Source organism: Netta rufina (genome assembly GCF_964035555.1).
Source record: "Netta rufina genome assembly, chromosome: 3".
Taxonomy (NCBI): domain Eukaryota; kingdom Metazoa; phylum Chordata; class Aves; order Anseriformes; family Anatidae; genus Netta; species Netta rufina.
The window spans coordinates 82,648,159-82,673,465 of NC_140125.1; the positions used below are offsets into that span (position 1 = coordinate 82,648,159).

The 25,307-nt window shown below is 35.8% G+C and overlaps 1 protein-coding gene across 1 annotated transcript; it reads right to left on the reverse strand.

The window, feature by feature from the left end:
• Positions 1-12,580: 12,580 nt before the first annotated feature.
• TMEM244 (transmembrane protein 244) lies at positions 12,581-24,005 on the reverse strand (the record flags this gene model as incomplete). Its single annotated transcript, XM_084283669.1, has 6 exons — positions 12,581-12,675; positions 13,543-13,587; positions 14,511-14,636; positions 17,023-17,096; positions 17,633-17,718; positions 23,973-24,005. 6 exons carry the CDS (start codon positions 24,003-24,005, stop codon positions 12,581-12,583), a joined length of 459 nt encoding a protein of 152 aa, XP_084139795.1.
• Positions 24,006-25,307: the final 1,302 nt, after the last annotated feature.

The following is a 25,307-nucleotide window of genomic DNA, read 5'->3' on the forward strand; positions in this document are numbered from 1 at the left end:
ACACCCAGCTGGACTCAGGAATCCCAACAGTTTCCTGGGTTGCCCTAAAAGGGGCATGAAACTTCTTAAAAAGAAGTTCCATACGGAAGCAAGTCATCCAAGTATGGTCAACATGAACAGCAAACCAAGAGGGCCAGACTATGTGCTTTTGTAGCAACAACGGCTTCAACCTCTAAACAGGAGGAAGACTCATACTGCTTTCTCAGCCTTTCTGCTCCTTCCTCAAGCTAACTAACAGCCACACAACAAGGTGCTGGAGCAGCAGTAGTGCCCCATCTAAACCTAGTCCCAGGGTCCTTTGAGAAAAATTTGCCAGACCTGCCAGAAATATTCCTCAGGCAGTGTTCAGTCCATCAGCCACATCTTGAACCATACAGACCCCAGATCATGGACTTTTATGAAGCAAATTAAGTCTGTACTCATACCAAAACCCTGTACAACCTGGTGAGACCTCTCGGTGAGCATAAAGATGTTGTAATCAGAGGGCTGGAAGAAAATGGGACTGACAGCCCTACCAGAAGTATTATTTGCTGACCAACTTTTTAAAAATATAAAAATTGCACATATCAGGGGTCTCACGACCACTCTGAGAAAAATAATGGTTTATTTGTTGATGTTTCAATTAACAATCTTGCTGCATTTCATGCAGCCACTTTCTGAGGCGGGTTATAAAAACAGGTAATTTGTAACAAATATTGCATTTCCAAAAAAGCACTTCAAGTCTGGGGCTGTTCTTTTCTACCCATGTAGCTTAATTATTTTATTTTTTCTAAAATAGAAACTGTACCTAACATAAATATGCTTCAATTCAAATTTCTGCAGTACAATTTACTGTGGAAATATCCTTCGTAGCTTCAAATGTTCACTCCCCTGATAAATGTCTTACATTCACGGGTCTACGTCTTTGTCTTCAGCTTGTGTTGCTTGGTGTGCTCTGGAGCTGTTCTATCTGCCGCTGTCTCTTTTGTCTGTTGTTCTCAGGAATCACTGCTCATCTCATTTTTGTATAGTGCTCTGCTTTCACATGGTGTGTGATCTTTATTTATGTGGAGATAATTATGTAAAGCATATTTATATGAAAACATCTCACCCTTGATCATAACTCAGTATTTTTAACAATTATTTTCTTGGCTGATCCATTCCCATTCAGTGAGCCTGCTTTTGTCTGACTGAAGCCAATTAGAAGTTTATGGCCGAACTGAATGGGAACTGTTGCTGTTGACTTAAACGGGTACAGTCATCCTCTGTAAGGGCTAATTAGTCAAGGTAAGAGACCAAGTACTGCTACACGGTTTCTTCTAGCAACTATGACTACTGTATTTCGGTGTATTTACTTCTGATTTTCAGAAGGGGCATTTTTCAGAATTGCTATATAGTACCCAAGGGTGCAATATTTTTCCTGTAGCTTTGGGATCCTTTTTTTTTTGGCAATGATGTCAAATTAAAAGCTAAAAAAGATTCATATGATTCCTATATTTCTGCTAACTGTGCAAGTCCTGTAGCAATTTGAATTAATTATCCGTTTTTCAGTAAGTATTGAATTAAGGGCATAATTATGATTCCCAGAGGATCTGATTATAACCATTGTTTAGGCTGCTCAATGTACTATTTTATTGGCATAGTTTAATCTTGTCACAAGCTGTATTTTTCTCAACTTAGTAAGTACAGTCCTTCACATTCAAATATCTTTTTCTTATGACATTATTAGCACAACAGTTATTCACTTAACTGCGGTAGAACCTTGAAATCCAATTCATGAACCAGGCCTTGTTGGTTAAGTATTTACACAGAATAAAAAGATGACAGCTGACCCAAGCACCTTATCATTTAACTGTATGCTGCACTCATGGGGAGACAATGCTGACAATAAGCATTTTTCCCAGCGCTCCAGCTGCCTATCAATTCTTCACTCAGTAAAATAGCTATTTTTTCTATTTCCTTGCTGTTACTTTTTTTTTTAATTTACTATTTCTATTCTCATGTAAATTAAAAAAATATTATTTCATGGCTAACCAGAAGCCTACTAAGATGGTTTAATCAGAGCTCGTAAAGTATACTATTTAATGAATATGCCATACAATCTCATGTTTACGCACTCTCTTTCGTATTCCACTGTTTTCTGGGGTCGTAGTTATCCTGCTGGCCACTTGCCAATGGAAGCACAGAATAAGCCCACTATAACGCTGAATAGTTGCTGTTTGTGCCTGAATGGCATCGCCCGAAATACACAGGACCTATCAGTCATAATTTCGTGTGGTGGATGGACAAAAATATTACGCAATTGTGCTAGAAGCAAGCTGCACTGTAAGCCTGAAGATGACAGAGTACCCTTCCCCTCTCTGCCCAGAGCGAAATTATGATCTCTCTTGCTGAAGAGTATTGGTACCAGGGAACACCTTGTCCTCGTTCATGTCCTTCCAGCTACCTCCACTATTTGCTACTCCAGCGATACTCAGTGAAATATTTGTCCCCTTTTTAGCTGTGACAAATGAAAACTTGTCCTAATTCACATTTATTCAGCACTATAATATTCAGTTTCTTAGCATGGTGAGACCCCTTTGCAGCAACATCTCCAACAGCTCTGCCTCTCCCATGAAAGCAAGTAGGCTGGACATTTAAACACCTAACCCTAATTCTATGCACTTTGTTCGGTCAGTACTAAAACAACCAAATTGTGCCTTCAGAGGGGCCACTGGCCACCCATTTGTTACATTTCCAGACATGCACATTTTCAGACACTCGCAGCTGATGCTCATTCAGCATGAGAAGAGCTTTCTGTAAGTTTGGTAAACCTGTAAGTTTGGAAAACTTTGGTAAACTTCTGCATCCTTTCTCATGATACCTACAAAACACCCAACAGTGATGGGGCTGCTGATGGTTCAAGAAATTAACTGCATTGTTTCGCTGCATCCCCTCTTCTGCCTGCATTATTTGCTGCTTCCTAATTCAGATGATTTTTTTGTTTGTTTGTTTATTATCTGATGGATATATAGCAACCAAAACCATGACGCTCTGGTTCAAAAGCAGCAGCATCATGCTGCTAAACAAGCAACCACTGCCCAGCGGGAGAAGGGAGGCAGGGGAAGGAGCCGGCAAAGGTTTTTCCTGCCCAAATGCCTTCTGCGTTTGCCCAAGCGCCAGGAGGGGACATCCCTGCCCGCACCACCTGCGCTTCTGTCTCAGCCCGAGCTCCCTCCTGCGACACTTTTCGCCTTCGGACCTCTTGCGAAACCCTCGGGCACCTGCGCGGGCGAGGAAAACTCCGGCTCCCGCCCGCCACCCGGGAGGCGCAGGCTCGCCAGTGGGTCCCTGCCCGTCCCGTCCCGCCCCCGGCCCGTACCTCAGGTGCAGGTAGTGCACCAGCTTCGTCACCACCGTCACCATCCCGCCGCCGGGACGCCTTCTCCGCCGCCGCCGCCGCCCTGGGATGCTCCCCGGGGCTGCCGCCCGCCTGCCCGCTGCCCCCCGCCCTGCCCCGCTCCGGGAGGCCGGCCCGGCCCGGAGGCGGAGCCGCCGCCGCCGCAATCTCCCGCCCCGCGGCCTGGCACGGGGCCGTGAGGATCACCCTGCTCCAGCCTCTTGCCATGGGCAGGGACACCTCCCTTCAGACCAGGTTGCTCAAATCTCTGTCCTTGAACACCTCCAGGGATGGGGCATCCACAGCTCCTCTGGGCAGCCTGTGCCAGGGCCTCACCACCCTCAGTGTAAAGAATTTCCTCCTTAAATCAAATCTCCCCTCTTTTAGTTTAAAGCCATTACCCCTTCTCCTGTCACCACATTCTCTGACAAAGAGTCCCTCCCCAGCTTTCCTGTAGGCCCCTAAAAGTACTGGAAATATCACATATAAATAATCTCTATATAAATCTCCATATAAAACACACATATAATCTCTATAACTGTTTGATTGGGGTTATTGAGAGAATTCTGTGGTCTCTGTTCTGGAGATCAGGTGGTCACAGAGCAGATGATCACAGTGGTAACTCCAGGTTTTCAAGTTATGAATACTAATTACATCCTTTCTGCTGCACTCCAAATTGAGAATATCCCTTCAGCCTAATTCTGCCTTTCTCGTGCATCCATCCTGGGCATTTAACCAGGCAAAAATCTCAAAAAATATGTATGTGAATTCAATTCAAACATGGTCATAAAGCATGCATTAACTTTTAAAAGGGAAGGTTGCAAACAAATATATACTTCATATTTTCCATCTCAGAATGCTTGATTTATAATAATGACTTATTCTAATGAAGCACTTCATTGTGTTGATAATATTCAACACAATTCTAGAATTCACTGAAACTCTAGAATTAAAGAGAAGTCACAGTACATAAAATGTTCCTAGTTCACCAGTATGTATTTTGGGACCATGGATAGTTTAGAAATAATAGGGCCACAAAGACAAAACTCATAAGTTTGATGAAAAATTAGAAGGTTTTTCCTATAAGTAACAGTTTGGTCACTGTACCCTTCTGCAATAAATTGGGTACTGTAAATCATATTTCAGTGTTTTCTAGGAAGAACTGACTGGAAATCCCCATAGCCAGTAAGAATTTTAACTCAGTTTCTGGTTTGCTGTAGTCTCTAATCCTTTCCATCTGCACATTCTTGACAATATCAGACTCAAGAGAAAAGCGTGTGTAATTTTTGTTGATGAGTCAAAATACAGAGATTCTGTAAAGATAGAAGGAACTAGTTAAAAATAGATCCTTTTTGTAGCTGCACTGTATAAATACTGCTATTTAGAATATTTATAGCCCCTTCTACATAAAGCTTTATATACCAGATCCTTGGGCTGGTTGTTTTCATTAGTGACTATTTTCCTCACTATACATTTTTTCTGTACTTCCTGTATTTCTCAGCTCATGTCAATTACAGCTCAAAAATACATGCACTTCACTTGCTAACTTGTCCTCATGTCCTTCATGCTGCTTTACACCATTTACACCTCTGCTCCATCTGTGGGGGAGAGGTAGTTTCACATCTAGTAGATGTAACATGGCTGGCTTCCTTTTGTACTTAATGATCCCCCTTTTCATCCTCATATTTGTTCTTAGCATTTGTTATTTCTCACCAGCATTCCTAAATTAATCTTTAGCTGCTAAGTCTACTCTTGTAGTTATTCTCATAATAAATCTGTGTGGAAAAAAAAAATCAAAATATGAAGTAGATGTAGTATAGCAAATCCATTAGCATAATCCACAGAATTACAGAATCATCTAGGTTGGAAGAGTCCTCCAAGATCACCTAGTCCAACCTCTGACCTAACACTAACCAGTCCTGCAAAGTGTTTTTTTCCCCAAATCATATGAATTATCTCACTAGATTAAAAATTCAATACTTTTTCTTTCTTTCCTGAAAACATTTAAAGTTTCCATGGAACAAAAATTCTGAAAAGTCTGGTTAGTAATTTCTAAGTGGATTTTAGATTTGTTGTTGTTGTTTTCTTTTACTCCATTGCTTGAATTTCTTTCTTTATTTTTTTTACATTACATTCTGTTGTAATTCAGTAGTCAACAGGATAACATATATGTTTTGATAAGTTACTGCCAACAAATCTCAATTAAAAAAACTTACCTTGAAACCTTTAGATTTTGTGTAATCATTATCTTCTGGCAGAATGTTGCTCATCAGAAAGTTGTAAATAATTCCAAAAATCAGAAATTTAGCCCTTTATTTTCACTATGCTAAGAATGAAAGCAAACCTTTTTAGAATAAGATATTTGGTCACACATAGTGGACAGCTGAGGCATAAGCTACCGGAAAGGGAAAATTAATACCTAATCCTATTAGTTAATGGATGGCTTTCTCTGAGCTGTATCATCATATGTTCTTTTTACAGAATTTAACTGATGTAATATAATTCTTTGTTTTCACATTCTTACATTTTTGGCTTGTAGACCTCTTTGTGATGTGCACAAATCAGCAAACCTCGGCATATTGCTAGAGTCAGGGGTAGTGACTCGAAATAGAAGACCAGTGTAACAAGCATAATTAAGGGTAAAGAATTTGAGAAAGAGCTGCTGTCTTTTGAAGTCACAGCTTTGCCTGCAGAGGAAATCCTTGAGAAAGGATTCAAATAAGCTTCATGGAGCGAAGAGGTACAGTCTGTATAAATATATTCTCCATCAAAATGCACTTTGAGTATTGTCAGAAGAGTTCGCTGACTCTAAAATGGATCATGTGATTAAGATTAAGTGTCAGGAGAATATAGGAGCTATCAGATGTCTTGAGCATATCATGTTCTAATACATAAAAGAATCCAGTTCCATCTAGAGAATTAAGCGTTCATAATTTAACACAATCTATAGGCAAAACTCCAGAGAAGAGGCAAAAGAAGTTTCTGGTGACAAAACTTGTATTTGGTAGCTTGAAATTATCTGCATTTGTGGGGCTTGTGTCCTTTAGCAACATTATAAACCCTAGGATTTGTGTGAGATTTAGTTTTGATAATTTTGAAATACATTTTTCTTTTTTCCTCCCAACGGAGAAAGCAGGCTTGAGAAAAAACACAGCACAAACTAATAACATTAGCACAGTTCTCACTGCAGCTTCAAAAAGAACAGTTAAGATTGCAATAAAATTATATGGCATTTGTACTGCTGTATGAGATACACAATCTACTAAACGTATCAGCAGTTAAATGTCAGTTTCTCAATCCGCTCATTACTCGGTCTGTATCATGGACAATACTTATGCATACTTGATCATAGGCAATACTTAACATGAGTTTTATAATTTGCTTTCTTTAAGTAAGCAATTGTGTATTTCAATTTTTAAAGTGAAATTATAGGAAGGTATATGCCTTCCTAAAATTCTCACCAAGTATCTATGTGTTTTAGTTAAGAATATGTGCAACACTTTTTTTCCTATACTATTTCTGAACTATGTGGTTATTTGTTGTTTGTCAGATATCATTTTCTGCCTTATTTACTTCCAAAATCAACCAGAAGCAGTGTGAAAAGGATACTCTAACAGTCTTCATAGAAAAAGGCACTTTGTAGAAAAAAAAAAAAAAAGTGCAGTTTCAAGGTAACAGCAAGACATCAATTTTCTGTGTTAGAAATTAACATAATGTTTTACATAATGATCCTCTTTGCTGATCATTAAAATAACATAGTTACCTCGGCAACTGGAACATTTTGCAAATGTTATCTAGTGATACATAACACATTCTAAAAATATATGTAACAAATAAAGTATGAAACATTATCATTTGGGAAGAATTATTTTTTCAATAAAAATACCTTCTAGTCTAAGCAGATTTTTGTGAGAATATTTCAGTTTAAGGCAACTTTGTTTTTCAACTAAACTGATTTTATGTGCTTGAAACCTGAAGACCTGTTGTTGCTTCATTTCATGACAAAGGAAAACAATAGCTGGTTTTCAATTACAACTCGATTTTTTTTTCTTTAAATGTATCATTGGTAAATGTTTAGAAAATAAAAATTATTCCTATGTCAAGTGTTGCAAGCTTAAAAAGCTCCAGAAAATATGACACACTGAAAAGTCGACTAATGAATTAGATATAGAGAGTTTACCATTTTAAATCTGAATTCATCCACTGCCTTTCCAGACCTCTCATTCTCTTCTTACTGGTACCCATGTGAGCCTCACTGGCATAACTGAAATCTAATGTGACTGAAATGAACAGTCATTGACACTCTTGACCTCCTCTCTTTTTCAAGCAAAACTCATTTAACTGTGTTCTCAATTGGTTTTGGCTGTCTTAAAACTAATTTTTGTGTAGAAATGATTTTCTGAAAAATTTTGCCCAGACCTAGTTACCAACACATCTCCCATTAGAGAGAAAATTTCTCCCAGGTATGCAATTTGGTTCATATCCTCCAAAATCTTTTTTGCTCTCCCTGGGTACTGAAGACACTACAATCTTGAAACACCATGTGCCATTGCCCCTTGCTGGCTGCTCTTCTCTGTCTTGGGAGTGTATTAAGAAATACTTCCCACTTCCGTGGGAAGTCACATTTAAGAGGTCCTTTGCTAGAGTATTGTCCCAGTGGAGATAATGGGATCTTTGCTATTGGAAGTGGCAGTGGGCTACAATCACTTTGCAAATCCACAGCAAATAATCTCATATCAGGAACATAATGAACAGGAAAGGCCAGGCTGTGACTATCTTTGATTTAAGACCATGTCAGCAAGAATCTGAGTGTACCTTTGTATAGTTCTTAAAAGCTCCAGCTTCAGTTACTATCCTTGTATTTGATCGCAACTGTTTTCTAGGGGTAGATAGCCTTAAAAGATTAGGGTCTGGGCTTTTACTCAGGTTTTGGTTGCCCATAGTTTGTGTCCTAGTATTGCTTCCAGATCCCCAGTCCAGCATCCTATATGTCAGGATGACATCCAGGCATTGTTTGTCCTTGTTTGCAGAGTACACCCAAGTATATGAACTGGAAGACACCTGTAAGATGTTTATTTGGTCCCCTGAACTGGAAAACGGACGGAGTAGGGTGCAAGTCCATCTCAAAGCATGCTTGCCCTATGACATAGGTATAATTACCTAGGTGCATCTGAACAGGAAGGTACATCTCCTAAGGGATCCATATTATTCATCCTGAACAGAGGAGAGTTGGGGCATGAGTCTGTGTCTTAAAATCACAGTCTCACACTAAAAGGTTTAAAGCCAATAATAAAGGTATTAATTACATCATCAAATTTTATAGCCATTCCTAAGACCTTTATCCTCTCTGACATCTAATGAGAGAGTGCCTGCTGTCTGGGGCTGTGATTAGCTCACAAAAAGGAGAGATTAGAGTATTAGCCATTACTGAGCAGATGGATCATTACATAGGATCTTAAGCCAAGAAATAAATATTCTAAGTAAGTCACATTTAGAAGATACAAAATATTTAAATAAAGTGTTAAATACCTGTGGAGATTAACGAGGATCCAACTTTTTGGTGTGACAACACACATACCAGAAGACGGATTGAAAAATGTATAAGGCATTCACATCGTTTCTCTGGTTAATCAAGCTCTCTCAGTCACAATGACTACTTCTACTCAGGAGTCTATGGGCCATAGGAATCCTGTGCATGAATATCTATTTTAGGAGACTGCAGTCAGGTGACTCATGTACCTATTGCTCTTTATCTAGTATTACTCAGACTGTTTCCTGTATTTATCAGTGTTGCAGTTGTTGGGATTTTTAGTACACAAATAATGAGTACAGTAGGTTTTTGCTTTGCTTGCATTTTTAAGTTTGGATACAAAGAAGGTGGTTGATAAAGTGTTTTAAAGAGATAGATAAAGTGTTGTAGAGAGATAGAAAAACCATGGGCTTAGTCTGAAGAACTAGCTCATTACTTCAATGTGAAATTGTAAGCATTTAAATCTATATTTTTAGGAAAATGCCAACTGTAATCATTGCATTGTCTGTACTGTATGGTTTTATGTTTGGCTGTGTTTACAAGGTTGAGTCAGTTTGTTGGTCCCAGAACAACTTCATGAAGTGGTTTGCACTTTGACATTACATCAAAGGCAGTGCTGTTAGAATAGGAATAAACTGAGAGTCTCAAAAAAAAAAAAAATGTATTCCACTTACATTCTTTGTTATGAGCAAGACACCATTTGGGAAAAGAGTGAATACAGAGCCATTTAGGGAGAGGACTGAATTGAGAAGAACTATAATCTATCTCAGTTGGTGGTTGGGAATGACAGAAAAGAGTTTGTCTCTGAAAAGAAATCTTAAAATGACTTTAAGTATGGTGCTTTTAAGGTATGGCATTTCTGTACTGTTCCATTGGATTCTATAGCTCATGTTTACATGTTCCAACTATCTTCCCTGCAAACTCTGCCCAGAATCTCAGAGTGGAAGTGGATAAATTCTCCCTCTGCATGCAATATTTTCTAGAAATACTAATTAGAAGGAGTTAAATAACCAAAGACTAAAGATATGTCAACTCAATTAGTCAATATTCCTGGGCCTGGTTGAGCCAGAGAACAGAGAATACTGAAAATCCTGGGGCAGGAACCAGAGATTAAATCAGCGATTATAAGGATATCTTTGGATGTGGAGACTACTTTTCCTAAAATAATGTAGACACAAGCAAAAAACAGACTGTGACGTACATGTGGCAGTTGTATTGTGAAGTTCCAGTGTTACAAGTTCAGCCTGCAAGTCTTTTTTTATTTCACTGATCTTGCCCATTTCTGTGTGCTCCTTTCCTGCTTTCATTGTTGCTTTTCCATACATGCCTGTTTTTTGATGTCCAGGTTGCTTTTCTTGTAGTCGTTGGCAATTCTGTTGTGAAACACATAGAAAGCCCTTTTCCTCCAGAGGCTCTTTCCCACCTGTCTTGACTGTTATCAATTAATCACATACAAATTGCTCATGTGGGTCACTTCTTTATTGTTGGAGAAATAGACAGGGTTTTTTATATTCAAAAGTGTCATATTTTTATATTCAAAAGTGTCAGTTTGAATATTTTATATTCAAAAGGTGTATCAAATAGAAATCACACAGTATAAATAAGACCTCTAAAACCTTCTAACCAAGTAATTCCCAAACAGATATAACTGATATTTCTTACAGAATGGAAATTTATTTGTTCAATATGAACTTGGACTACACTTTAAATATTATTTGTAATATTTGTAATTGATGCTCAAGATAACAATAACAGAAAAGACAAAATAATACATAATTCTGAAACTGTCTTGTTAGATATTTGAAAGTAATAGAATAATCTCATGATGTTTTTAATAGCTTGACTAAGGTTTTTAATCTTCAGTAGAGTTTTTACTCTGATTGTTTCTCTACCACTGGTCTAGTTGTAAACGCTTTGGAGAAATTCTGGGGACAAAGCTCTCTTTATATAGTCTGAAGGTATTTTCTTGCTTGTGGTTTAAGATTTTAAAGAGAAAACAAAAGTTTAAAATGTCTAGACTGGGCAACAGAACTATTGCAAGCTGTAGCAGGGCGGACACCCAAAGGAGAAAATCCTTCCAATTTAAAAATAGAAACTTGTTCCGTCTGTAGATTATCTTTAATCCACTAATGTTTGCACATGGTACCCTACCTACATGCACGAACGGCATATGGACTAGAACGGAGGCATGGATTGATATTGGACTAATTCCCATCCATTTTTATAGTTCTAAACTGAAAAAAAAAAAAAAAATCCAGAAGAAATGTGTGTGTCTTTCAAACAGATAACACCAGTCAGCTTTGGGAACACAAATATTTATGGAGATAGAAATCCATTGAAGTCAAAGTGGTCCATGGCTCAGTCCAGCCATCAATGCAGGTTGGTTAATCAACTCTTTGGAATTATCTCTGCTAACTTCAGTACACAGTGCATTATACTTCATATGGTCTTAATGATCCACTTCTAAAGTCTAAGTCTTTTCAGTACTGTGTATTTACATGTCTAGTTTGTCTCTAAAATTATTTATGTATCTATCATTCACAAAAGACAATCCCATACTTTTGGGAGTCTGAAATGTGCTTCTCATTATATGTGTATATTCAATATTAAAATGTGCATACAAACTATAAAACTTGCAATGTGTTTTAAAATGTTTGATTAGATCTTGAGGGGACATATTCTTCAGAGGCATCATCTGCTGTGTAAAATTAAGGCAAATGCAACACTGTGCTCCTGTGCAAACACCAATCCAGTCCTGCTCTTCCAAGTAAACTGCAGTTGAAATCCAATTACTAATATTATACTTAAGATGAATTTGCCTCCTAGCAATTTTGCTATTAAGACTTTATTATGGTTAAATAGATACAGCCACTACTGTGGTTGGCTTGTTGTTTTTTTTTTTATTACTACTATCCATAGACTAGCACTTCAGCATGGGCCATGTGCAGCTGCGGGATACATAAAAAAGTGACTGTAGGCAGCATTTGCCTTTCATCGTTCCAGCACAGTCACACCATAACTGGATCATTAGTGAAAGAAAGAATGGCCTGAGGCTGTCACGGAAAACATTTGGCTGTAGCATTCCTGGAATTCGGGGAATCAACTAAATATTGATGATTGTAAGTCTGCCTGTTTCTGTCTTGAGCACCTTCTAGGTGAGAGCTTTAAGATGGAAAGAGATATGCAGAGATATGCGCTCTTCAAGGAGTCTTCTTTGCTAGGGCTTTGCCAGTAAAGACTGCTTTATACTTAAAATGATGTATGCCAGCTAGGTGACTTTAAAGTTCTGCAATTGTGAGAGGCCAGACTCCAGTCTGAGTTACAGTCAATACTTTATAAACTGCAACAGATAACAAGTGGTCTGAAAACATTAAATACAAATCCATTTTTTCTTTTAGGATTTTGCGAGAGTGCTGCATTATTGCTCCTATCCTCCTTGTGGTTTATTTGTTTTAAAACAGAAGCAGTGTGTCTAATTGCTTAATGGAAAATGTACATACAAAAGCTAAAAGTGATTATATACAATAGCTAAAAGTCATAACATTGACTTTGCAAACAAATGTAAGATACAAGAGTTCTGGTAAGCTAAATATTAGCCTTATGATTAGACAGTTTCTAGCTTCATTTTAATTATGTTGTTAAAGAAATCTTTGGAATTATATAAATATAAACACAAGCTCTAAATTGCCTTTTCAAAAATCATCTAGAACTGGATAAATGAAGTTGTCTTTGAACAAGCAGTATGCCAAAATCTGTCCTCCACAGATCATGGAAATTACTCCAGATCCTGAAAGGAAAAGCATGACAGTTTTGTATTTTTTTATTATTTATTTTCAGTGGAATACAAACATTATAATAAAACTTTAGTCAGTTTTTCTTATTTTTTTGAATGGTCTGTTTACTTAAACATTTTGCCCAAGACTTTAACCACCCACATAGAGATCAGTCCCGGTAGTTGCTGATACAAAACCAGTTGCAGGACAAGAGATTTATTTGCTTGTCTCTGTCTTTTAGGAATTTACTACAGCTGTCGATCCATGTTATACATCATAAAAGAAAGAAGAGCAGAAGCCAGCACTTTCTCCCTTAACTGTTTTCCAAGATAATATAGACTAGCACATGACTATATTTCTAATTTTACAGAAAATTAAACATTCTAAAATTTAGATTTGCTATTCACTGTAAGAAAATGTGATGACTGAGATTTATCTTGTCTATCATAGTACCTGTATATAGTGTTTATAAAAATTGTTTCAGAAAGTGTCTATTTCTTTCCATTGATTGTAAAGAGTACCAAGGAAGACTAGTTTGGCTAACTGTCTTTTTGACACCTGCATTTGATGAAATAGATAGCTTGATTATTCAGGAATTAACATGGCTCATTTCAGCAATGTGAACATATCTGCTGTTTGGTAGGAAGAATAACATAATTTGCGTACATTCTGGTCTTAAAATAGGTGATTTTTTAAGGCAAGTCAAATGTTAGTTTAGCGATACTTGCCTGTGTCCTTAAAAGTGTAGATGTAAAGAATATATTTCTTCCTCAAATACTGACAACTCCCAAAGCATTGTGACAACAGACATTTAATAGAAAAAGAAATCATACTGTAAATGCAAATTTTCTAGATTCTAGTGATTTGAACTTTAATTTTACCTAATGCCAGCCACCAGTGTAACATCAAAGGGAATTCAGACATAACTGCAAGGAAAAGAAAAGGAGGAATGTAAGTTTTTAAACAGTAAGTATGAGGATATGCAAATATTGCATTACAGTATCTGCTTAGTTATCTTTCAGAGATTACATGCTTTAGATTTATTGAAATTGCAAACTCTTATTGAGGTCCTAATCATTCAGATATTTGGTTATACTGTTGCACAAAAGTGGGTGAGCAATCCCACTGGAAGTCATCTTTAAACATTAAAAGCGTGTGCTAAATTGAAGTTTTAGATTGTAAAATCTCTGAAAAAGAAATGGTTTGTTACTACTTAACTGTACAAAGTTCAGTATAATGGAGACACTGATCATCTAGTAGAGTACTTCCATGTTGCTGCAATGCAAATATTTTAACCTGTCTAATGTTTTAAGTTTAATGGGTGATAACAGCACAAGAAAGACAGGCTAGGACTGTGCACTGCGAGTCATCATAGATACCTAGCTCTGCTATGTGTCATGCAGCTACCTTTTTCTCCTGTAAGATGACCAATATCCCCACTGTATGATCAATATGAGCCTGTATCAGCCTCCAGAAGACCCAGCAGGGCTGTTGAAGCACTGAAGGGAGCTAGGAGGCATGCTGCGTGCTCTGGTAGTGCAGGTGAACTTTGGCTGGCCATTTGAAAGCAATAATAACAGTTCTGGTGTTGTTTGGAGATCAGTGTGCACCATACGATATAATGATATAAGATAGTTTACTTCAGAGTTTAAAATTCTGAAATTTTATAAGAAATTTGTTTTGTTTTGTTATTACTATTTTTTTAATACTCCAACAAATACAGAATTAAGTTTTAAATGTCGGTATTTAAAAACATGGATAAATTAAATGGATGGAAAGTACAGATTAATGTGTTTTTAGCTCCACGGAAGAATGGGCTACACATATATTTAGCAGCAAACCTACTTACCAACTGAGGTTATGATGATATGAATAACAGTAACTGTTACAGCGTAATCCCAAACCCATTCTTCCACAACCAGGGCAAATAGCAGGCCACAAATGAAGAAGGTTATTTCCAATGAGACTACAAGAACTGTAAATGAAAGCAGGATATTTACACCAAGCATAGTTTTGAAAGGCTTTTTTCTCATATTCAAAGGTAATAGCACTAGGAAGTTAAAATCTCTGATACAATGTTATGCAAATTATTTCTGATTAGATCAAATATTACACTGATGGTTTCATTATAAAGTTCATTTCTAATTTTACCACAGACACCTGCATGGGTTGTATCCCAATTTCCCTATAAGCTTTCAAATGTTTCATATTTTGTGTAAAAAACATGAGGATGAACAGTCCTCTATGTGTTGCCTAAAAGAGAAATAGTGTGGAAATCCTTCTCAGAGACCATCCATCCAGGGTCTTTGTGTATGGCACTAAATAGACTTCATTGATACTGACATAGAGCAACTTTTTTTCTTCCAAAACAGAACTGTGTGGCTAAGGGGTTACATCCAGTATGAACCTTGACAGTTTTCTCCCTGTCCACTTGTTTGCATCATGCACATGTATCAGTGCAACTTAAAGATGAGACATGCAAGGGGAAAGAGAGTAGAGAGCCTACAAAGCAAGCACAGGCCATCCATGTGTATCTCATGGTGTATAAAACCAGGAGGTCTGGCTTTTCGGTTCTGATAGCAAGGCTGACACAGCTACCATATACAATATGCCAGCTACAATATACAATATACAATATGGACAATAGCTGAGTTCTGTTGCTGAGACACTAATAAAGCAAGCTGACCGAGGAAGTCCGCCTCACAGGCAAGCTGTGCAGCCTGCAGAAACCACCTAAGCCGTCATGGAGCAGAGGAGCTAGGGTGTGGAGGTGCTCCTGCTCTTCTGGGAGGTGCAGGCTTCCCCAAAGCCTCGCTCAGCTTGGCTCACAGGACACTTTCTTGCCAGCATGGGAGGTAGGACCAAGAGAAACCCTTGTGGGTGAGCCCTCATGTCCTGCTACCTGACCTAGTGGGGCTGAATGGAAAATGCCTGATGTCTCCTCCAGCTACAGCCCTCAGTGGTTGTGTAACGAACAGGCAATAACAGCACACTACTGATTCATAGGATTTTCAATCTGAAGACTTTTCATTTTTCTTTTTAATGTCCCTAGGCATATTGAACTCCCATTTTTAACTGAATTATTTTTTTATTGTAGTAATGTAATAGCTAACATTACTGTAACTCAGAGTAGAGAGAATGTTATTATTTTTTTCTGTATTTAATTTATACATTTGGCAGCATTTTGTGCCTCTCAATTTTATTATTTTCTTTACACAGTCAATTAGTTCTTAATGTAATATGGATCTTTCATCTTTTTGGTTTAAAAAAATGTAAAAACACCAAGAAAAAGATAAAACCACATGTGGTTAGGAAAACAGAAAATGCACTTCAAAAATGTAATGTTTGTAATGCATAAATGCTTTCTTTAATTTATTAGATTTAATGTTAATAGTATTCATTTAAATTTTGCCAATAATTCTGTAATTTCAAAAGTAAAAACCATGTATACAGACATAATAAAAGGCAGCGTACACAGATAAAATACAGATAGTATACAGATGCTCTGTATACTTTTCCACAAAACTGGGCCAGTAACAATAGCTCAGTTCTGAGCTGAGACTCCCATTTTTATTTTGACATTATCTTTTAAAGACATCATTCTGTTTTTAACAGGCACAAGTGAGACCCCTAAACAAACTAATTCACATTTGCAACACCATTCAGAGAGCTCAGGTGTGTCTCTGTGCCCATAGATTTAAACAGATCCTTCTAAGTTTTGCTACTCCATGTTACTTCATCAGGTGGACAAAAAGCGGGATTGAATATTACCAACTTGCATGATGTATCAACTGTCTTTGGCACCTTATAAGCATGCTGCATCAAATTACCTTATACAATTCTGGAACAGAAAAATCATATTGAGATACGGTAATTACATTAGAGCCTTGAAAAGTAATTTTAATCGAATATGATTTAAATTTTATTTTTCCATTGCTACAAATGGGATATTTTTTTCATCTGAAAACCGTATTGTCAATGTACAAATATACATAATTTTTTATCACTCTTTTTAACATGATCAACTGAACAATTTACTTTTGAGCAGTTCTAATTACAGGTAATGTGGTTTGCCTTTGTAAAATAGATTACAAGTCTGAGAAAAATTTCATCTGTGCATGTAATTTAAGAATGACGGTTTAGGAACGTGAAATTATTTTGAAGGTTTCAGATGATACTGCAGGAATTTGTATTAGGATATATAAAGGCATGTTTAGGAACTGAATTACAATCAAACTCTGAAATTTTAATGCCCACTATATTACTAAAAGGGCTCTAAAATATTGTCAATAAGGAAAATGAGTTTACATCCAGATTTAATCTATTTTCTTGGCTGGGGAAAAAAAAAAAAATTAGATTACCTAAATAATGTGGGTTAAACCATGATGGATTTGTCTTAAAATCAAAAGGTGCCAAACCATCCAACATTTGAATCCTGGGGAAATAGAATAAATAAATTTAACCATAAATTTTCAATAATGCCTTAGTGATTGCATAACGTATTATAGGTGCTTTTAAATAAGATTCCAAATGAAATATTCTACATTTCATTCATGTTATGGTCTTGCCCTTGCACACGGTTTCTGTGATCTCCTCTCCATATTTTTACTTAAAATGTCTGACACTATACATGCCAGTCAATAGCTTCCTAAGGGAAAATAATTTATATTTCTTATTGACTATAAAATCTTTCCTTTTAAATTTTTCATGTCATATTTTCTTTTAAGTTTATTTATTTACAAGTGCAAGGAAGTATATTAGAGTCAGCATTTTATATTTACTTTTGAGTATTATTTACTTCATGCATTTAAATGAAGGTTCGGGTGTAACAATATAACTGAATTTGAAAAATCTGTTCACAGAATAATGGGCTGGATGCCTCCAGTCTGGATGTCTCTTCTCCAGAGTCATTGTTCTACTCACTATATCCATCTGTAACATGCAGTCATAGTAAAGACATGGAAATCTTACTTGAATACTGCAAAGCCAATGGAAAGGACTACATAATACACGGTGTAGAAAACTGCCATGCATATCAACAGGTTCAACAGAACAACCTGCAAAAGGGAAAAAGAGAATAAAACCTAATGTTGTGTGTTTGCATTGTCAAAAATAATTCCAGATGTAATTTGTAAGAATTCAGGGAATGAGAAGCACATTTGAGAGTTTCAGATCATTCAGATGTGTAACTAGCCTAATTTTTGTCTTAAAAGAAATGCCATCCTTGTAATTATGTTGAAACTATATAAATACAAAATGTAGAAAATTGTAAAGGTATGATTGTTGTTTTCTAGCCTCTAGAAAGTATGTCATTCCAGTGTTTACATTCAAAGGTAGGGATATAGGCAACTTAAATGAGAATAACTTAAATGAAGATAACGAGGGATAGCTGTTAAACACCTTTCAAAACTCAATTACTTGTGAATTTCTTTTAAATAAACTCCAACTCCAAATTTTAAAAATGTGCATAAAAATATGAGCTTCAGAAAGTACCACTATCTTATTATCAAACATTGGGTCTTTAAAATAAGAAACATTATAAAAAGAATTACACAAAGAATTTGTGCTTCCTAAGGTATCGTGGCATCATTATTTCTTTCATTCCGTTGAAGTATCTTCACTTCTGACCTGACGCTTCAGAAGTAATGCATCCAGAGGAAAAAATGTGAGCCTTCGCCTGATAATGTTCCTAAAATGCCTTCAGATCCTTTCTTTTCAAGTGAAGCATAATTCACATCTGTGCTCATCTAAGCTGGCTTCCTGAATTATGCAGGCCCTAGGAGTTATATTAATTCCTACAGTTATAATGTAAAATTATGTTTTGAAGTTTAATATACTTTGGTAATAACAATGGAGTCTTGCTAATGCATAACACTGGCATTTTTGTTTTCTCTGATGATCAAATGACATTCCAGATGATTATTTGTGCTTCAGCTGCTGATGGGTTGTTGGTTTTTTTTTGTTTGGTTTGGTTGGCTGGTTGTTTTTTGTAGTTTGTTTGTTTTCTTTTCTTTTCTTTTTTTTTTTCTCTGTAGGGAAATAACACATATAATGAACACATAAAATGATTTAAAATTTTTCTTGCCCATTCTCCAGTTTGGCTACCAAATTGTTGAAACTAGCAATGGTGTTTACCTGACTCATCTGGTTAAGATCTCCATAGATCTCCGACATATGAAGCATTTTAAGTTTTATTGAAAATGCAATGTTGACTGTTATTCCTATATATAGGAATATATATTCTATATATATTCTATATTATTATATATTTAATATACATATATATATTCTATATATTCTATAGAATATATATAAAGGCTAGATTTTGACCATCTAGCCTTAGCCATCAGGCCTTTTGTGTTGTTTTACCTATTCCACTTGAGTATGAATACTATAGGAAATTTATCTCTGAATTGCTTCCTGTACTCTTAAGGGTGAGGAAACCACTGCAAAATGCTTCTTCCTATGTAAGGTTCTGTATCTGCTGCAGCTTATCCTTTTCATCGGTATTTGTGGTTTTGCCTCATCTTCCATATTTGTTCCATTTTTCCTCTATTATATTTTTTTAACCTTCCATTCTTTAACTGCTTAAGCTTACATTTTGTTCACCTATTCACTTCATGTTTCCTTATTTGATGCTGCTAGTATGTCCTATTTCATACTATATCTTTTATGATCCTGTATATTCTCACTTTAACTGAACTTTCCCTTATTATAAAATTTGAAGACGTGATGAAATCCTGGTGCCTTGTCCCACAGCGGTCCTCTCTTATTAGCTATTCTTTCACCTTTTCATACTCTTGAGGTTGAGCTAAACTTAACATGTAGTGATAAACCCTCTTTCATTGTACTTTGTTGTTTTTTGTTGTTGTTGTTGTTATTGTTTTGTGTTTTTTGTTTGTTTGTGTTTTTTGTTTGCTTGTTTGTTTGTTTGAGACATACAGACAATAGTAGTATCATTTCTCTTTCTGGTAATCCTGTTCTTCTTTAGAGAAAAACTGAACATGGACACTATTAACAGCAACACTCCCCACAACAAAACTGTACTGATGACCCATAATAAGATCATCGTGGTCATTCAGATCTCTTACCAGTCATTCTGGTGCCTCAGTTGCCAGTAATTATTTTGCAGAAGCTAAATCTGTATTTCATTTCAGCTTTTAAGTGTCCCTCCATCATTTTCCACTTTACTTCAAAGTAAAAGCTGAGTGGCAGAAAATGCATTCTTAAGAATGCATTAGCTTGATTTGGATAGCATTTACTCAAGATGTCTGTACCCTGTGTTTGATGGCCTGTCCTACCTAAAAGAATTCAAACTTACAGCTTCCACTTTCAAGAAAAAAGCTGTATCACACTTTTGATTGGATATATACTAGTAGATTTCACAATGACTAACTAGACAAAGTAATTTTTCCCCTTCAATAGAAATTACAGCTTTTACAGTCTTAGTTCTGCAATGGACATTTTAATCATGGTCTCGATATTTAAAAAGAGGACACTGCCACAGAAAGACAGTGTTACATAAAATACTTCTAGGCACATCAAAAAAATGTACCATTCTGGTCCAAAATTCCATTTAGGCTACTTTACAATAGCCAAATGTGTAAACTGGGGGAAGTAGTATAAGGACATGGGAAGTACAAGTAATGCTTGTTTCCAGGGATGGATGTTTTAAAATCTTAAAACCTTTTAAAACCATAGATTGCATCCACATCACAGCGTTTTGAAGACCTTGATGGGTCTTTCTTCCACTACTTTTTCAATTTGCTTTCATTTTCCAGAATACTTTCTGAAAAAAAGTACCACAACTTAATTCTGGGTGTTGTGAGAAAATACCTTGGGGTGGGGTGGGGCTTTAAACCTATTGAATGATAGTTTTAATGACTGGCTTGTGAAATGCCCTCTAGTCCTTACGTTATCAGAAATAGTGAGTTTTTCATTCCCTACTTATATTTTCTGTTATCCCTAATCGTTTCTGTCTCTATACTGTCCTATGTGTCAGATACCTAAGGAGAAAAGTTCTCATCTACTACTAAGTCCCTCCAGATACAAAATCTATACTGTATCAGTGATTGCTATTGTTGTCTTTGCACTTTTTCTAGTGCTACATTCTCTTTGTAAAAAGATGTAACTAGATCAACTTTCAACTTCCTCTTCTATTAACAGGTTTTAAATTTTGTCAAGGTACAGCAAATGATTTAGTTTGAAAGTAGCAGTGACAGTTTTCATTGCCTGAGAGCAATGTCATACTGCAATAATGATCTAACAAGAATGTAATTACTATAGTGATTCCATTATTAAGTAAATTTGGACACGTAAATATGGGTCCTAAGCCTGAAAATTTATGTATGTGCCATGCAAGATTTCCTGCTGAATTTCCCCAGAGATCAAATTTAGCTCAGTTCCAGAGATGAAATTGAGCTGATATCAAGTCTGAAAGTTCTTAGGTTTTACAGAAATTCTTGTCCATGCTAGTCAAAAATAAATTTAAAATAGAAAAATGAAGACTATGATGAAAAATTACAAATACAGATATTCATTCAAAAGTAAATTCTTGAAAAGTAACCCTGTATAAATTAAACAGACCGTAGTGAACTGTACATAATTTTTCATCAAAATGGCAAGCAGAGATTATGAATTGAGTATAGTAAAGCACTGTATCAAAGCAAAAGAAGCCAGTGTTTCTGTCTTTGATATGTGACACAATGGAACTGAATTTAAGAAAGAATAGGTAAGAACTAATAGGGTAATAGAAGTCCTTTTTTGAAGAAAGGTAAAAGAAGTCATGTGTGCAGTTTGACTACAGGGACTGAGGTAGGGAAAATAGTTGCATATTTATAACTAAAAAAGAAAATGAAGTATTTGGAGACGTAAGATGAAAGAAATTCAAAGCAAACCAAACATAAAGAAATTATAAGACGCTGCAAAGTTTCACAAATCATTTCCATTTTTCAGTGTTTGAAAGACACTTGCTCTTTTTATTTATTTGCTTTTATTCAAGAATTTTCATCAAAATTGGTTATTGAATAGTTCTGTGCCCTCATCCTTACTATGGATATTTGAGGATAAAGTTGGAAAATGTTCTTGACAAGTGATTCACAAACAACAAAGGCAAGAAAAAAAAAAAAAAAAAGAAAAAGGATATTTTTTTGAAATCCTCATTTTTAAATAAAAGTCAGTTTTAAGCCAAGATTTCAGAGAAAAATATAAAACATAGACAACTTGGAAATGCAATTTTCATTTTGATTTAACTTGTTATATGTTGGTAAAAGGTATAGATGAACGTTAGCTCATACTAACTCAGTTTTATGAGTTTCTCTTGCCATACTGTGACAGAAAACAAGCCCTCAAGGCTTTGGGATTTAAGCTGGGAGAATATAAAGCAAAATAAGGAAGAGGCATTACCCTTAAACACAGCACTTGGGAAGATAAAGTGACAACCAGTTTGGAGTCAGCATTTTAAAAAAATATGTTAAAAAATGAAGGTGCAGAGAAGAACCACAAAAGAGAGCTGATGGCTAGAAATGTTTTTTTGTTGTTGTTGTTGTTGTTTTGTGTTTTGTTTTGTTTTTTGTTTTTCATTAGGACTACAGCTCTAAAGAGGTCAATCTGTTTAGCTCTGAGGGATGATTTGCTTATGATGGATAAGTTCCTTTGCAGGCAGAAAATACCAGGTATTAGGGGCTCTTTAATCCATCAGAAAAGCCACATGAAGTAAACAACTTCAAGTTATAGCTGGACAAATTCAAAAGATGCATTCAAGACATTTTCAACTGTAAAGGCAATTAGCCAATGGAACAAACTGTCTTTGGAAATAATGGATTCTTCAAAACCAGGTGCCTCTCTGGATGAAGCTTCATTCAGATATCTCTATTGTTCAATTCTGACCATATGTCTTTGAATGGCTGTGTGGTAGATATATTTACAGAACCATCTGACACTTACAGATGTATGGATACTGCAAATTTACTAACCATTTATATTACTTTTATTTTGCTAGATATTGAAAAGTGAAACTACGTCACTGCATTTATCACTCACAGTTGCAAGGAGGCAATATTCTATTTCTAATGCAACAGAAGAGAAACCCATCGTGCCTGTACAAACTGATATTTGACAATCTTATTCTATGTTTTTTTTCTCTACATCAAAAGAAAGCAAAACAAAAACTGAGAACATTTAATCTGTTGTCAACCAGTTTTATCTGAGAGGAAAATACAGCTCTCCTTTTTTCAATATCTTTATCGTAAATGACAATTGGCCAAATAAACTGTTTCATTCATTCTTTTGGATCATGGTGTACCCCATGGTCAGTGGGGTACGGTTCATTGACTGCAATGTTACATGCAAGTTTAGTAGCCATGCTGTACCTCACCCCCTGAAAGTATCCCTAAATCTTGGGCACTTTTTTTTGTTGGGAATCATTTTTATCCCATTTCTCTGAGCAGATGCACATTTCCTGGAATTCTCCTTTATCTGCCTCCTTTAAGCCTTATCTGCTCCAGATGCAGATTTGTACTGTAATAAAAGTGGTGAGACAGGACTGAATAACAGAGCTGAAGGAAGGCTGTGAGCTGATGGCCTGTTGACCTCTAATTACAGTAGGTGAATTCCTGGCCTCTCTTGAAGTCAGGGCTAAACTTGCATTGGCTTCAAAGGCCCAAGATTTTTCTCTTTATACCCAGAATATTCTTAGTTCCTATCTAATGTAGTGAGGTATTAGCTTGCTTTGCTCACTTGAGTACAGCTAAAGAAAGGCATGCAGTGCAGTGCTAAGAATATACTCAAATTAATAACACAAAAATAGAAACTTTTTGGAAATTTTCCATTTCTATAACATTCAACTTCTTTTCATTTCCACTGAAATTTATATATATATATTTAAAACTCAAAATATATTTTATTTTCAAACTATTTTTTCCCTTTGTAACCCCTCAAATATTTCAAAGTGGAAAACATGAGTTAAAAACTACAGGGTCATTTATTATATGCTAAAACAATTTAAAGAAAGAATGTTAGGAATACCTTGGTATCATTAATTTTTTGATTTTATTAGGCAATTCCAAGAATTAGATCTCATAAATGCAGCTACAGCACATATTCTTAAATCCTTCTTGTAAGGTGTACTTTGCAGTACTTACTACCAGACCAATAATAAGCTCTCCCGTTCTTTTTGCTTTTTAAGAAGCGAACATTGAATAATACTCTGTAAGAATGAAAGCAATTGCTTTTTAAAGACCTGCAGTAGCTACCTAATACTCTAAATACTACCCAGTGACATACAGCACTATACAAACTCAATTCCCTTTACCTTGGTTTCAGCAGTTTTGACCTTGAGAGCCATGGACACATGATGAGTGAGAGGAAGTGATGTTGCTATATTCCTTATGTCAATATCAGTCAGAAGAAGCAGCTGTTTTTCACCCAAAAAAACATTCTTATAGGTGAGCATAGGACAGAGTGAGGTAGGTTGATTGGATTAAACAGAATTGAGACAGAAGCCATCTGTGAGCTAATTGTAAGCGGCTGAAGACCAAACAGAAAATCCTATTCACTCATTTAATGATCATACTTTTGTACCTATGGTCAACTAAAGCATATCTATAATACAAGTTGGCCATTTAGAGACAAAATTCTGTATTCTATTTTCTACCTTCTGTTTGTTGTTGTTTTTTTTTTTCAGCATTCATTTAATCACCACTCCTTGGGTTGATTACACCTTCCTACATTTAATTAGTTTTACAATTTCTAACATTAATTCTGTTGACTGTACATGTAGAACAGTACATTCTTCACATTGTTCCTGTTAGCATTTTTATTCTATATTTATTACATCATGTATAATTCACATTAAATTAGGTATAATTAGGTTAAGAAACGACAGACTTATGTTATGACTCTTCTCCTTTTCCTGAATCATTATTTTTTCCTTCAGTAGAATGAAATTTAGCATGCTCTAAATCAGATCCACCTTCTACTGAGCAGTTCCTTAATGGATTTGGATTTGACTTTTTACAGACATGTTATGATTCACTATGCTGCATTACATAGAAAAAGAGCTAATATAAGGGAGTATTTCTGAAACTGAATGAAGAATGATTTATTTATTTATTTACTTTGTTATCACCAACATAATCTGAGCAAGTTTCATTTTTTTATGTCTTTTTAATTGTACAAAATTAATACTATCTGCTTTAGGATGTCATCTGTAGTCAGCAAACAAGAGCTTCTGCTCATGAATTGGATAGTTCCAGATTGTGAACACTGTCAGGGAAATTACAGGTAGTATCCTGTGAAATTTCTTCCTGTGCAAAATGCTAGCACAAAAGTCTGTGCATCAGTTAAATAGTATTTTGATAGCTGAAGTGATGTCAAAGGAATAGAATGAAACAACAATAACAACAAAATTAATTTGCTTAAGTTGTTGCAATAGTCACAAGTAGCAAATTAATGAAGAGATATGTTAGCAATTTTTATTAATTAAAAAATGTTTGAAAATGAACAAAAGGTTCCATTCAAAGAGTATCATGTCTATCCAAAAAGATCAAATGAAAACATTTGTGACATAAAATTTGCATAAAGATTTGCAGTAACCATGAGTAGCAATCTAATTGAAAAAATAATGGATTGCATTAATCTAATACCG